The sequence below is a fragment of the Aotus nancymaae genome, unplaced genomic scaffold (genome assembly GCF_030222135.1).
Source record: "Aotus nancymaae isolate 86718 unplaced genomic scaffold, 86718_ANA_hifiasm-v0.15.2.pri h1tg000059l, whole genome shotgun sequence".
Classification (NCBI taxonomy): domain Eukaryota; kingdom Metazoa; phylum Chordata; class Mammalia; order Primates; family Aotidae; genus Aotus; species Aotus nancymaae.
In genome coordinates, this window is record NW_026988473.1 from 3,360,809 (window position 1) to 3,376,465 (window position 15,657).

Consider the following 15,657-nt stretch of genomic DNA (forward strand, 5'->3'; position numbering starts at 1 on the left):
TGTGAGAAGACATTTTAAATGGTTCATTTTCAAGGCATGATAAATTTAAGCACTGGCAGCCAGCCTGCGAATGTAACAAACTGCACGGCTCATGCACCTAGAAGCTCACAATAAGCGAACAGAATGTAGAGGAGAGGTCAGCCTCTCAGACACAGAGACTGACTGAAAATGGGAAACAGGAATTGTAGGCCTAGGGGATAAACGAAAGAAGGAGCCAAAGAGACTCCCTCTGACATTCTCCCAGAGAATGTTGCAGGTTTGGAGGGATACCCCCAAACCAGGACAAGGAAAAGCAAAAGATGATAAAGTTGCTATTTTATCTGGCTCAAGGCTCCATTTATAAGCCTTTGGTCTTTTGGCCTAAGTTTGTCTCAGACGAGGATTGGATGTGCCAAGCTTTAATTCTCGATGTGAATGATAAAATCTCATCCTCACAAGAAGAGATAGGTTACCTCTCTGCTGAAACAAGGAATTAGCCCCCATGAAGAAAAAGAACCCAGTAAAAAGCCCTTGTTCACTGAAAAGCCCTGGGACTCCGTCTCATGCTTGCTGCCTCCATACATCTCACAAATTAGGGGAAAGGAAGGTCAAAGGGCGGCAGGGGGGATAGAGGAAGAAAGACCTGGAGATTGTGGGGGAGCCGAATCAACCACTCTTTAGATCCTTATCCAAATTTAAGAAAAGAAATAGAACAATGTAAGAGGGACGTTGAGAACTTCCCTATCCCTTCCACACAGCAGGCATCTAGCATGTTCACGCTTAGGGAAGTTCCCATGAGACAGGGAGAGACTGGCTTCGTAAATGCTCCTCTTACAAGTACTGAAGTTAGGAATTTCAAGAAGGAAATGAAACAACTCCTAGAAGCAGAACAGCTGGACCAATTCCTAGGACCCAGCTTTGACACCTGTGCTAGAATAATGTCTATGATACATATCCTGTTTATAGAAAAAGAAAGGGAAATGATTAGGAGAGTGGCCATGACCATCTGGGGAGGAAACACCCTCTCAGGCAAGGAGTCTTGCCAGCCCAACAAAAATTTCCAAATGTCAATCCGGAATGGGATAATAATGATCCCAGGGACTGAGCCCAAATGCAGAAATGCAGGCCCTCAGGGAATTATTAATTAAAGGGATTAAAGGGTCCCCTCCTATGACACAAAATGTCTCAAAGGCATTCAAGATTCAACAAGAAAAAGAGAAAATTCCCTCTGTATTCCTGCAGAGGCTCAGAGATCAGATGAAAAAAAAAAATTACTCCAGATTAGATTTGGAGGACCCAGTAGGGCAAGGCCTTTTGGAAGCTAACTTTGTAAGTAAGAGCTGGCCTTGCAGACCAGGGAGTGCAGCTGCAGGCATGGAGGTGGCAGGAGCTGCAGAGCTGGAGCAGACAGCCAAAATAAAGGCAGACAGTGTGAGAGAGCTAGTGTGAGCAAATCCCTAATAAGAGAACTAATGTCTATATTACATGAAGGGAGTTATTGGAGACCCCTGGCTTTGTGTGATGCAATACTTAGGAATTATGGGTGTGTAAGGATTTACACCCTTGCTAAGCAAGTAGATGAAAGTTGTGCAACTTGTCAAAGGATAAACAAAAAGGTGATTAGAAAACAGGTGATGGGAGGAAGACCTCCCGGACTAAGACCATTTCAAAGCATTCAAGTAGATTTCACAGAAATCCCCAAAGGAGGAAGACTAAAGTATTTACTAGTGATCATAGATCACCTTTCCAGCTGGATGGAAGCCTTTTTGCCTTCCAACAGCCACTGTTGGAAATGTGGTCAAAATAACATTAGAACAGATTGTACCTAGATTTGACCTGGTGAAAAATATTAATTCAGACAATGGAAGCCACTTTACCTTAAGGGTGTTAAGGGGAATTATGGAAGGTTTACAAATTAGATGAAATTAGCACACCCCTTGGCACCCCCCTTCCTCTGGAAAGGTAGAAGGAATGAATTAAACTCTCTAAAAGCATATCACTAAACTAATCTTAGAAACTAAAGTGCCTTGGACAAATGTCTCCCAATAGCACTACTTAGGATTAAGACAGCCGCAGGAAAAGACTTGGGATTGTCCCCCCACAAGTTATTCTATGGGCTCCCCTATTTGGGCAGAGCTACACATCTCCCCACCATAGAAACCGAGTATCAATTCTTAGGCAATTATATACTGGCCATATCCTTCACCCTGTCATGCCATAAAAAGGACTTCTGACTCAAACTCTGCCTCTTGAGTTCACAGTTCACCACTTCCAGCCTGGAGACTGTGCTGATTAAGACTTAGAAATAACACAAGATTCACCCATGCTGGGAAGGTCTCTATCCAAGATGTAGTTTATTATTCAATGCTCTTAACCACTGAAATGGCCATGTGAACAGCTAAACGGGTGTGGACTCACTATACTTGAGTCAAGGGACTAGTAAAAGAGACCCCGGAAGGGAAGGAAAAAGACCAGTGAGAAGTGCATGGGTCATCTGAGGAACCCTTAAAGTTAACTCTGAGAAAAATCTAAAAAGAAAACATGGGCTGGTCCCATTTCTGGAAGTCAGTATGGCTGGGATGGGCCACTATACAAAGAGCAGAAGGTCAACATGGAAACTGCCAGTTGACTCCTCCCTACCCAATCACCCAATCTCCCTTGGTGATTAATGTGACAAAGACAGCAGGACTCCAAAGTATAAGATTTAATGCCAGGTCTTACCTTGTGGGAATTTGGAAAATCCAGTTCAAGCGATTCTCCTGCCTCTGCCTCTCTGGGATTACAGGCATGTGCCACCACACCAGGCTCATTTTGTATTTTTAGTAGAGACAGGGTTTCTCCATGTTGGTCGGGCTGGTCTCAAACTCCCGACCTCAGGTGATCCACCCGCCTCAGCCCCGCAAAGTGCTGGGATTACAGGCATGAGCCACCGTGCCTGGCTCTGTTGACTGTAATAGATAGAGTTCATCCAATCCACATTCTTTTTTTTTGTTGTTGTCATTTAGTCTTTATTTCATAATCGTAAACTTAACTCAACTCTGCAATCTGGCTAGGCATGGAAGGGAAAAAGGAAAACATGGAACCCAAAGGGAACTGCAGCGAGAGCACAGATTTTAGGATACTGCGAGCAAATGGGGTGGAGGGGTGCTCTCCTGAGCTACAGAAGAAATGGTCTGGTGGTGAAGACAAAACACAAGTCAAACTTATTAAAGTTGTCCACAGTTGGCAATGGTGATCTTCTTGCTGGTCTTGCCATTCCTGGACCCAAAGCGCTCCATGGTCTCCACAATATTCATGCCTTCTTTCACCTTGCCAAAGACCACATGCTTGCCATCCAACCACTCAGTCTTGACAGTGCAGATGAAAAACTGGGATCCGTTTGTGTTGGGTCCAGCATTTGCCATGGACAAGATACTGGGACCTGTATGCTTTAGGATGAAGTTCTCATCATCAAATTTCTCCCTGTAGATGGACTTGCCACCAGTGCCATTATGGCATGTGAAGTCACCACCCTGACACATAAACCCTGGAATAATTCTGTGAAAGCAGGAACCCTTATAACCAAATCCTTTCTCTCCAGTGCTCAGAGAACGAAAGTTTTCTGCTGTCTTTGGAAACTTGTCTGCAAACAGCTCGAAGGAGACGCGGCCCAAGGGCTCGCCATCGACGGCAATGTCGAAGAACACAGTAGGATTGACCATGGCTGATGCTACAAGGTCCCAGGCGGCGGCGGTGTCTGCAAAGCGGCCAATCCACATTCTTACTGATAGCCGACCACCAGAAGGTTGCTGACTCAAACCCAGCATCTATTTGGTTTTGGGCCTTAAATTCATGAGGCACCCCCCTTGGGACTCTTATCGAGTCAACATACATATTGGGATCCAAAGAATTGATCAAATCTCTCCAGTTTCGGTGGCCATGTGTATTTTCAGGTATCTTATGGAATGTCAGGGTGGAGGGAATGGCCAATCGGCTAAAGCACAAGTCCTGGTCCAATTGGACGGTAACAAGTTATGGAGGTTCCTTTTCCCGCAATACCACCAGACATTAGCCCGGGGTTTATGGAGAGCTGAGTAATTGCCATTGCCTGACTCACCAGTGACGTTTAGCATGTGCGTACAAGACGAGAGTTCTCCCACGGGCTTATTGAACTCTGCCCCCTGCTTAGAGAGGCAAAAGGAATGGTACATATTCCCTATAGAGAACAAGGGGATTGCTCTGGGAACTGACCCCCACAATGCAGGAAAGAGCAATGACAGACTCTTAAAAGTCTCATTTCCCCATGCATCCTTGTCCTGGTATAGAGCCAACATGCAATGCATTCCTTCAGGACTAGTACCCCATCCTAGGGAAACAGAACCACTTGTGCCTGAGGTCATCCTGCAGCACATGCATAGCAGTTACTCTTGTTGAGAGCTTGTACCGAAAATTTGACTCATTCTACCCAGGCATTCACATCCCTGTACCCTGTCTCAATTTCTAAGGTTTGCCATGAATGCTTTACCTCAATTATTTTTACCCTTTTAGGATCATTTACTTCATGAACTAAAGTGTTTATTAGGGTCTGGGATTGGAGTAGTCCCAAGCAAATGGGAGGTTGAGTTCTTGATTCGTTTCAGAACAAATAACCCTAAGGGAGTCTTTCCCTGTGATGTCTGCCCCTTACCCATATACCTGAGATGCTACTTTTGGTTCTTGGTTTAGAATAGCTGGATTGCTGGTGGTGATGAGTATAGGACTGCATTCTAAATTCTGGCAGTTATTTGGTGGGGAGCCCTTGGACAGATGTAGTTTATTATTCAAGGGTCTCCAGCTCGGAGTTACCCATCTCATGTTTACCATCCAGCCCTGAAATCGGGTAGTCCACCATACATCATCCCAGCTGGGACAGGGTGATGCCCTACTGTAAGCTATATCTGGTTCAAGGCAAAGATATTTATCCACCTGTGAGAACTGTCTCTGATTTTCCAATTTTTTTTTTGTTGTTGTTAGAGACAGGGGTCTCAATGTGTTGTCAGGATTGGTTTCAAACTCCTGGGCTCAAGTGATCCTCCTGCTTCAGCCAAATTGCTGGGATTACAGGCATGAGCCACCATTCCTGGCCTACAATAAAAGCATTTGCCTCATCCCATCATGAGGATTAAATAATAATGCACTTGTGCTTAGCACAGTGCCTGACATAGAGCAAATGCTCAGAAAACAAGGTAAATGACATGCCAGGCAAGGTGTCAGAGCCCTGGCTTCAGATGTGCTTGACTCGTGGGTTGGTAAGAAGAATTATAGGTTTGAAAAGGAAAGTTTTATTTTTTTATTTTTATTTTTTTGTGAGATGAAGTCTCGTTCTGTAGGCCAGGCTGGAGTGCAGTGGTGTGATCTCGGCTCACTGTAACCTCTGCTTCCCGGGTCCCAGTTCAAGCAATTCTCCTGCCTCAGTCTCCCAAGATTACAGGCACATGCCACCATGCCCAGCTAATTTTTAAATTTTTAGTAGAGAAGGGGGTTTCACCATGTTGGCCAGGCTGGTCTTGAACTCCTGACCTTGTGATCTGCCCGCCTCGGCCTCCCAAAATGCTTGGATTACAGGCGTGAGCGACCTCGCCCAGCGAAAAGGAAAGTTTTTTTTTTTCACCCAGGTATGGGCGGGCTGAGGCCAAAAAGGGCGTCAGCTGGAAAGTTTTATTAGAAAGAAAGAAGGCCATGCAGACGGGGGCCTCAGCAAGAGAGGACTGAGCAAACGGGTGGCTTTTCCTTAGGGGCATTTATGGACCTTGAAACGGGAGGTTGAGGGTAATTTGGGCCACACTAGTCACATAGGTCATGATAAATGATTATATTCGTAGTAACTCTGGTGTCTTAATGTTAGCAAGTGTTGCAAAATGAATTTGGGGATGGCATTCCTGAGATGTATAGCAATTCTAGCTGCTTATACATTTTAAGTTGAAAAGAGGCCTAGAACCAGAGGCTGACATTAGATACTAGGAAAGTTTAATTACTTTTAAATTCCTCATTTAAGGAGTTTTTGTCTCTAGGGCCTGTTCAATGGTCACCAGGTGATTTTTGCTTTCCTCATGATACAATAAGATGCTGGCTTATTTGACTGGTCACAGGTGATGTACAAATGTTCTGGGTCTGTTAAGCCTCACGACAGCTCAGGTTTTATCTTAATTGTACAGATAATAATAGCACGTGCTTACTAGGTGCCAGACATTGTTTTAAGCACTTTGCTAACAGTCTTCACAGCAATCCTGAGAGGTAGGTACTACACATTACAAGACCTGCTGTACTGGGGAGGAGACAGAGCATAAGTAACTTGATCAAGTTCACATGCCGTAGAGCGATCATAGCTCACTGCCGCTTCCAACTCCTGGGCTCAAGCGATCCTCCCGACCAGTAGAGACAGGGTCTTACTGTGTTGCCCAGGCTGGTCTCAAACTCTTGGGCTCAAGCGATCCTCCCGCCTTGGCCTCCCAAAGTGCTGGGATTACAGGCGTGAGCTACTGCGCCCAGCCCAGGGTCTACACTCTTAAGCGTACTGCCTTTCAACAACATGTGCGGAACAGAAAGAGGATAGAGAGATTCCCATTACCAATCAAGAGCTCCAGGTGTATTTCAAACCCTAGGATCATCACCGTGTCCAGCAGATGGCGCACTGGCGCATAGCAATTGGCCGGACCTGCTCACGGAGTCAAAACTACCTTACCCACAATGCTGTGGGGCATCACAGTACCACCTCCTGGTTAGCTGTCCGAGATAGTGCCTGTGCGCGCACCTGGGGGAAAAATGTGTGTACTGAGGCCATTCGAGCCCTCCCTTTATCTGCATAAGACAAGTTAAAAAGTATTTTCTCCTCCTCTCACCCTCCATGTCTTACTAGTTGGCGAGCAGTAGGACTGAAACAAGGCTGCTGTTGGCCTCACCTGCCTGAGCCTAACGTGAGGACCCTTGACCTCTGACTCAAGATGGTGGCGCCCAGGGCGTCGCTCTTGCTGCTGTCCTGAGGTGAACTAAAGCTGGCAGCCCTGCGTCATGTCGAAGGTCAGCCGGGCCTCCCGGGCCCTCAGGAAGCCCGAGGTCGGCGGTGTGATCCGGACCATCGTGCGAGCAGGCCAGGCCATGCCCGGGCCCCCACTAGGCCCAGTGTTGGGTCAGGTGCGGCCATGGCGGGAACCGGGTGTGGGGGTCAAGGGTGGAAGCTAGTACGCGGATGGAGGGCGCTGGCTCTGGAACCACCTGGGCCTCGGTTCAGAGCTCGGCTCTGCGTCTCACACGCTTTATGTCCTTGTGCTGGTTACAAAGTGTCTTTCACCTGGGCTTCCTCATCCCTTCCTCAATGTGCTGTGATGAGAATAACGTGGGAAGATGCCTACAGATCTTTGGGCGCAGCACACCAAATGGTAGTTGAATCTGGGTAGAGATGGGAACCGAGAGAAGTGGAGACGATGGAGGGAACGGACGGCGCCTCCTGGGCGGTAGGAAGCCGTCCCTTCCTCCCAGCACTAACCCCCTGTGCTTCCCTCACAGCGAGGTGTTTCCATCAACCAGTTTTGCAAGGAGTTCAATGAGAGGACAAAGGACATCAAGGAAGGCATTCCTCTGCCTACCAAGATTTTTGTGAAGGTGGAGTCTGGACTCTGATCCCTGGTTTCCTTCTCCCCTTGTTCTTTCTCGGCCCTGGGGCTGGTCACCTGGGGTTGCTTCTCTGCTCCTGACTTGACTTCCTATTACTAGGTTCCACTTTCCCCATTTAGGACTACACCATATTTTTTCAGAGCCCGCCCCATCTTGCCGTATTGCAGTTCCTCCCTTTGCCCCTCCATCTCAGAGCAGAGTTAGGGCAGGAATAGAGGGGACAGGGATGTTTGCTGCAGATTTATTTTTTCTTGTGATTCTGGGGTCTTTTCGAGGGATGCCATAGGAAAGTGAGGTGAAGGAAGCAGAGGCAGGACATTAGAAGTTCCCTGGGATGGGGCAGCAGGAAGAGAGAATCCCATATTTCTTTTTTCTGCTAAGCCTGACAGAACATTTGACATCAAGATTGGACAACCCACTATTTCCTACTTCCTGAAGGCAGCAGCTGGGATTGAGAAGGGGGCCCGGCAGACAGGTGAGGGCCAGGATGGGTGTCGGAGATTCTGGGGGCGCCAGAAGGAAGCAGTAACACCTGAAGAGCCATTTGTTCCTTCCTTCCAGGGAAAGAGGTGGCGGGCCTGGTGACCCTGAAACATGTGTATGAGATTGCCCTCATCAAAGCTCAGGATGAGATATTCGTCCTGCAGGACGTACCCCTGTCCTCTGTTGTCCGCTCCATCATCGGGTCTGCCCGTTCCATGGGCATTCGTGTGGTGAAGGAGTAAGTGTCCTGGCAGGTGGCAGTGGGAAAGTCAACTTTTGATTCAAGGGACCCTAGATTCTAGAGGAGGGGGCAGGGGTGGGAGGCCACATTCATTGATTTGGAATACACTTATTGGGCACCTGTTATGTATTAGACGTTCTGCAAATGTTCTAAGAAATGGAAAGATTTCCATGAAGGATCCAAGTGGGAGAAGTTCAGTGTGACCAGGGTGTATAGTCCTAGAGGCGAGTGGAGAATGACATGAGGGAAGGACCAGTGGGGAAGGACTCTTGAGCTGGGTCAGGTTCATGCTTGCTCCTGAGGCAAACAGGGGACCCCCTGTCATGGGGCTTTGGATGACTTAAGGAATTGTTTCATTAAAGCAAGATGTTGGGTGGGAGGGTGTCTGGCCTAGACAACAGGCTGGACAGAGACAGCGACTCAATCCTTTACTGCTCTCTTGCTGCTGTGTCACATCCCGTGTCAAGGCTGATGATTGATTGTTTCCCAAGAAGGGTGGGGTTAAGCATGGAGCAGACGTGGACTTGACTTTTCTCAAATCTTTTCTTTTACTGGGAGCATGGAGATGGGTAAATCTGACCCCTGCCCTGGGAGAGACACACATGCTCAGCCTGTGATGTCACTGTACAGCATATTTTGGAGCACAGAATACCCCAGTTAATCTGGACTGGCGTACGGCTGATGCCTCAAAGGATGAGTAGGGATTTAATAAGGGAACAAAAGGTTGGGGGTTGGGAGATGGTGTCCCTGGAGAGGAAATATGAGCAAAGGTATGGAGGCTGAGAAGTCAGGGAGGGAGAAGGGGCCAGGCAAGCTGGGCTCTGAGACAGAGGCCCCTTCGAGCCCCTGCAAGACGAGGGGTCCTGTGAGCTCCCACCAGTGACCGACCATGTGCCAACTGTCTGTCTTTCTTCACTTACAGCCTCGGTTCAGAAGAGCTTGCAGCTTTCCAGAAGGAACGAGCCATCTTCCTGGCTGCTCAGAAGGAGGCAGATTTGGCCGCCCAGGAAGAAGCTGCCAAGAAGTGACCCTTGCCCCCCAACTCCCAGATTTTAAAGGAAGCATTTGCAAAGGCTGTGCCCAGGGGGAGGAAGGGAGGTCACACAAATATGGTGATTGTTTTTGTGACTTTGAATGATATATTTTTGTACATCTGGCTTTTTCAAGGCATCAGGCCTGAATAAACATCCTTTCTTGCTCACTGTCAGCTTCAATCTTGGGACCCTGGGGAAGGAGACCGGTACTGATGGTAGCCAATGTGGGCAGACATTAGGAAATTGGGGTCTTCATGCTGCTTCTCAGATGTGCAAACTGAGGCTCAGCCAAGCCAAGTAACTTGTCCAGATCCTTTTTTTTCTTTTTTTTTCTTCTGCCTAAGCCTCTTGAGTAGCTGGGACTACAGGCACACGCCACCATGCCTGGCTAATTTTTGTATTTTGTACTAAGATGGTTTCACCATGTTGGCCAGGATGGTCTCCATCTCTTGACCTTGTGATCCGCCCGCCTCCGCCTCCTAGAGTGCTGGAATTACAGACGTGAACCACTGCACCTGGCCTTTTTTTTTTCTTTCTTAAGTTACCGTTGTTTTGTTTTATTGCCCAAGTTCTGAATAGAACCCAGGCCTTCTCATTCGAAATCCTGTGTTCTTCCCCTCCCCAGAGTGGGAACCATGGGTGCTGGGGCTGGGGTATATTGCCTGCTGCTTCTATCAAAAATCTCTTATCTCTTAGGGACTTGCTAGCTTAGCAGAAACAGGTCCCTGTGGAGATCTCAGCTCACAGCCAGAGGCAGGGTCACTTCACAGAGTGCCCAGATCCCAGGGGCTACTTGAAGCCCTTCTACTAAGCTTCTGCCCCTGGCTCTGGGTCAGATGTGGCCGAACATGAACTATTGTAGGGCTCACAGCTACCACAGAAAGACCAAAGCTTCAGCAGGTTCCTGTCGGAGGCAGAAGTCCTCGGGAAGCCCTTAGCGTTTTGTTTCCTGATTGTCCTTTCAGAAAAGAGCAAGAGCTGGGGGAGAAAGGAGATTCGCATATACTGAGCATGTGTTACGTGCTAGACGCTTCATTTTACACTGAGAAAATATAGAAAGCATAGGTAGATAAACACCTAAAAGAAAAACCTCGTGTTATCCCACCACCCAGGTGATACTCCTGCCAATATTTGGTGTATATCTTTTCTGCTCTTTTTTTTCTTTGTGTGTGTATTTATGTATAATGCATTTTGAAAAAAACAAGTTGGGGTCATACTCTATACATCTATACAACACTGTACTTTTAACTTGGCAACTATTTAGAACATTTAAAAATTATCTTTCTAAAATATTTTAAATGATGGTTTAGTAATCTTTTTTTTTTTTTGAAATGGAGTCTTGCTCTGTCACCCACGCTGGTGCAGTGGCATGATCTTGACTCACTACAACCTCTGCCTCCCAAATTCAAGTCATTTTCTGCGTTAACCTTCCAGTTAGGTGGGGTTACAGTTCCATGCCACCACGCATGGCTAATTTTTTTTTATTTTTAGTAGAGACGAGGTTTCACCATGTTGGCCAGGCTGATCTCGAACTCCTGACCTCAGGTGATCTGCCTGCCTGGGCCTCCCAAAGTACTGGGATTATAGGCGTGAGCCACTGCACCCAGCCAAGACTTCATTTTCTTCTGCCTCAGCCTCCTGAGTAGCTGGGACTACAGGCATGCACCATCATGCCCGGCTAATTTTTGTGTTTTTAGTAGAGATGGGGTTTCACCATATTGGCCAGGCTGGTCTCGAACTCCTCACCTCATGATGTTCCTGCCTCATTTTCCCAAAGTGTTGGGATTACAGGCGTGAGCCACCACTCCTGGCCGTTAACGTTTTTCTTACTCTTTGAGTTTCGTGGATATTGTATTACAGGAACCATAGTAGCTTCAGAATCCCCTTCCAGCGTTAGATGAAGTGAGTGATTGATTATCTTGTTCCAAGGACTAAGGTGAGTCAAGGTAGACTGCAATTTTATCAGACCTCTGGTTTGTGCCTATTCCCTGCCATGGCCCTCCTGGGCTTTGACTGAGAGCTTGGAAGATCTCCAGAAGACTGTGGGAATTCAGTTCTGCCTTTCAGCAGTTTTGAACTTAGCATTCCTCCCCATGCAGGTTTGAAATGTGGCAAATGTCTTGAAGGGGAGATAGTCATGAGTATGTGGCGGGCTGTTGCCCTTTTAAGGACTTTCTCCCTTAAGATACTCCATATGCAGTATACGTCAATTGTTTTTTCTTCAAATACTGATTTTTTTTAATTATATCAATAGTGTATACAGTTTTCTTTTCTTTCTTTTTTTCTTTTGAGACTGAGTCACTCTATTGCCTAGGCTGGAGTGGAGTGGAGCAATCTCAGCTCACTGCAACCTCCGCCTCCTGGGCTCAAGCGATTCTCCTGCCTCAGCCTCCCGAGTAGCTGGGATTACAGATGCCTGCCACCACGCCCAGCTAATTTTTGTATTTTTTAGTAGAGATGGGGTTTCACCACGTCGGCCAGGCTGGTCTCAAACTCCTGACCTCAAGTGACCCACCTGCCTCAGCCTCCCAAAGTGCTGAGATTACAGTTGTGGACCTGTAGTGTATATAGTTTTCATTGTATCAATAGTGAAATTTACTTCCCTTCAAGGTGATTCAGTAACTGAAATAGAAAATAGCATTTTGGATTATGTATTTTTACTAAAGCTTGGCCTATTATAGATTATAGTAGCCCGTGATAAATTAAAATATCCAGATCACACAGGCAATTGGTTTTCAGACAATGTACAGATGTTTTCCATGTGGTCTTAATTTTCCATTTTCCTGCCTCCTGAGCCGGAGTAGGCTCAGAGACTGGTTCAGGAAGCTGCTCAATAAAAAAAAGAAAACTTAAAAAAAAAGAGGTGATAAAGCAGATATGTAAAAGAACCAGTAGAACTAGAAATGAAAAACACGAAGACTGAAATTTAAAACTCAGTTGGAAAACAGGAATTAGCCACCATGCCAAGCTAATTTCTAAGTATTTTTTTTGTAGAGACAGGGTCTCACTCTGTTGCTGGGGCTGATCTCGAATTCCCAGGCTCAAGTGATCCTCCTGCCTCAGCATTCCAAAGTGCTGGGATTACAGGCGTTAGCCACTGCACCTGGCCCCTGGTTATCTTTGGTTCCGTGTTGCTCCATGCCTTTGATAAATTATTTATTGAAGCTCCTTGAGGTCTAAGGTGGATGTGCCCTCATCCAGAAAGGGTTTGAATTAATTCTTTCAGGCATCAGTGGACAGAATTCCAATATTCATCTCACTTCAGTTTTTATTTATTTATTTATATATTTTTTGAGATGGAGTCTCACTCTGTCACCCAGGCTGGAGTGTAGTGGCGCGATTTCAGCTCACTGCAACCTCCACCTCCCAGGTTCAAGTGATTCTCCTGCGTCAGCCTCCTGAGTAGCTGGGAGTATAGCTACATGCCACCATGCCTGGCTAATTTTTGTATTTTTGGTAGAGATGGGGTTTTGCCATGTTAGCCAGGTTGGTCTTGAACTCCTGACTTCAGGTGATCCACCCACCTCACCCTTCCAAAGTGCTGGAATTATAGGCATGAGCCACCATGCCCGGCCTTTCCCCTCCCTCCCTCCCTCCCTCCCTTCCTTCCGTCTTTCTTTTCTCTTTCTTTCCTTCTTTCTTCTTTCTTTCATTCCTTCTTTCCTTCTTTCTTTCTTTTGTTCTTTCTTTCTCTCCTTCTTTCTCTCTCTCTCTCTTTCTTTCCTTATTTCTTTCTCTTTCTTTCTTTTGACGGAATCTCACTCTGTCACCCAGGCTGGAGTGCAGTGGTACAATCTCAGCTCACTGCAACGTCCACCTCCGGATTCAGGTGATTCTCCTGCCTCAGCCTCCCAAGTAGCTGGGATTACAGGTGTGTACCACCATGCCAGGGTAATTTTTTGTAGTTTTAGTAGAGACAAGGTTTCACCATGTTGGCAATGCTAGTCTTGAACTCCTGATCTCAGGTGATCTGCCTGTCTCGGCCTCCGAAAGTGCTGGGATTACAGGCATGAGCCACTGCACCCAGTCTCTTTCTTTTTCACTGAGTCTTGCTCTGTTGCCCAGGCTGGAGTGCAGTGGCACAATCTCAGTTCACTGTAACCTTTGCCTCCCAGGCTCAAGTGATTCTCCTGCATCAGCCTCCTGAGTAGCTGGGATTATAGGCGCCCACCACTGCACCCAGCTAATTTTTGTATTTTTAGTAGAGTAGAGACAGAGGTTTCATCATGTTGACCAGGCTGGTCTTGAACTTCTGACCTCAGGTGATCCGCCTGCCTCGGCCTCCTAAAGTGCTGGGATTACAGGCATGTGCCACCATGCACAGCCTCTTTTTTTTTTTTTTTTTTTAAGACGAGGTCTCACTCTTGTCATCCAGGCTGGAGTGCAGTGGTTGGCCTTCTGGGCTCAGGTGACATTCACACCTCAGCCTCCCAGGTAGCTGGGACCACAGGTGTGCAACACCACTCCTTGCTAATTTCTTGCATTTTTTTTTTTTAGATACAGGGTTTTGCCATGTTGCTCAGGCTGGTTTCAAACTCCTGGGCTCAAGCCATCCACCCACCTCAGCCTCCCAAAGTGCTGGGATTATAGGCATGAGACACTGCACCTGGCCTCTTCTTTCTTATTTTTTAGGTCTTAGCTCAACGTCACCTTAGAAGAGCTTTCTGACACCCCGCTCTACATTAGCACCCTCCTCAGTTCCTCTGTGCCACAGCATGCCAGTTCTTTCCTTCACGGCACACACTGCATGCTCCTTTTAGAGAGTTATTTTACTTTTTGTTATGTCTTCCCACAACTTCAGTGAGCAGGGACTTTGTCTGCCTTGTTTTGTTTTCCCCAGCACCCAGAAAAGCCCCTGGCGCATGTAGGTGTCATAAGTGTTTGTCACATGCAAAAATGAGGTGCCAGAGCCAGTATTTGAGCTCAGTCTTTGTGACTCCAAAACTTCAGCCCTTTCTCATACATTTTGCTCCCAGAACAGCAATCTGGTGTGGGTGGCAAGGGAACTCTTTGACGGTCAGATTTTGCCTCTGCAGTAATTTTGGAAGTACCATTGGGCAATTCCTTTCCTCTCTTTGGGCCTCAGTTTACCCATCTGTTCTAAGATGCAATATTGATGCTCTGAGCCACAGGGACCGTGCCAGGGAAGGGAACGGAAGCAGATAGTTCTATGTCCAGCAGGGGGCGCCATGGGCTCTTTCAACTTCGCTCTGGCGGGCTGCCTGGCTCTCCAGTTCTGAGTGTCAGGGTGCCTTCTCGTCCACACACACTACCATCTCCCGTCACTGCCACCAAATACCAGGGAGGCGTTTCTATTTTTTCTCCCGTAATTTTTACCTTTTAAAGTTGTGGCAGTATTTTGCTTTGTTTTTTTCAAAACAGAATCTCACTCTGTCACCCAGGCAGGAGTGCAATGGCGTGATCTCGGCTCACTGCAACCTCTGCCTCCCGGGTTCAATTGATTCTCCTGCCTCAGCCCCCCTAGTGGCTGGGATTACAGGCGCCTACCCCTATGCCCGGCTAATTTTTTGTATTTTTAGTGGAGACGGAGTTTCACCATGTTGGCCAGGCTGCTGTCCAACTCCTGACCTCAGGTGATCCACCCACCGCGCCTGGCCTAGAATAGATTTAGACTTAGAGAAAAGTTGTGAAGATCATACGAAGTTCTCATAGACCCCACAGCCGTTTTCCCAGTATCAACATTTCACACTTACATGGTACATTTGTCACAATTAATGAGTCAGTTGATACGGTTGATACGTATTATTAACTGAAGTCTATCCTTTATTCAGGCTTCCCCACTACCTTGCGTCCTTTTTCTGCTCTAGTATACTATATTCTATTTCATCATTATGTTTCCTTACGTTTCTCAGATTTTCCTTTTTGTTTTGTTCTGTTTTTGAGGCAGGGTCTTGCTCTGTCACCCAGGCTAGAACGCAATGGTGTGACCATAGCTTATTGCAGTCTGTAACTTCTGGGCTTAAGCAATCCTCCCACTTTAGCCTCCCAAGTAGCCAGAATTATAGGGGCACACCACCATGCCCAGCTAATTTTTGTTTGTAGAGATTGGGTCTTGCTTTGTTGCCCAGGCTGGTATTGAACTCGTGGGCTCAGGCTATCCTCCCACCTTGTCCTCGTCCTCCCAAAGTTCTGGGATTATAGGCATGAGCCAACCACAATTGCCTGTCCAGACTTTCCTTTTTTTTTTTTTTTTTTTAAAAAATATCCCCAGGGAGGTTTTTAGATGGGACTCCAATGTGTGTCTTGAGCTCATGGTCACTTAAGATTCCC

The 15,657-nt window shown here is 46.9% G+C and overlaps 2 protein-coding genes across 4 annotated transcripts; one reads left to right on the plus strand and one right to left on the minus strand.

Annotated features, from left to right (window-relative positions):
• Positions 1-3,179: 3,179 nt before the first annotated feature.
• Positions 3,180-3,704, minus strand: LOC105706477 (peptidyl-prolyl cis-trans isomerase A-like). Its single transcript, XM_012436895.2, has one exon. The coding sequence runs from the start codon at positions 3,678-3,680 to the stop codon at positions 3,186-3,188; it is 495 nt and encodes a 164-aa protein (XP_012292318.1). The 5' UTR covers positions 3,681-3,704; the 3' UTR covers positions 3,180-3,185.
• A 3,213-nt stretch (positions 3,705-6,917) lies between these two features.
• MRPL11 (mitochondrial ribosomal protein L11) lies at positions 6,918-9,533 on the plus strand. 3 transcript variants are annotated; one of them, XM_012436965.3, is made up of 5 exons: positions 6,918-7,128; positions 7,501-7,596; positions 7,990-8,083; positions 8,170-8,329; positions 8,466-9,236. In XM_012436965.3, the coding sequence occupies exons 1-5, from the start codon at positions 7,006-7,008 to the stop codon at positions 8,533-8,535; spliced, it is 543 nt and encodes a 180-aa protein (XP_012292388.1). In that variant the 5' UTR covers positions 6,918-7,005; the 3' UTR covers positions 8,536-9,236. The 3 variants fall into 3 exon arrangements, with proteins under 3 accessions (XP_012292388.1, XP_012292386.1, XP_012292387.1); XM_012436963.2 differs by lacking the exon at positions 8,466-9,236 and adding an exon at positions 9,255-9,533 and having other exon boundaries at positions 6,922-7,128; XM_012436964.3 differs by lacking the exons at positions 6,918-7,128; positions 8,466-9,236 and adding exons at positions 7,305-7,373; positions 9,255-9,533.
• The last annotated feature ends 6,124 nt before the right edge of the window (positions 9,534-15,657 follow it).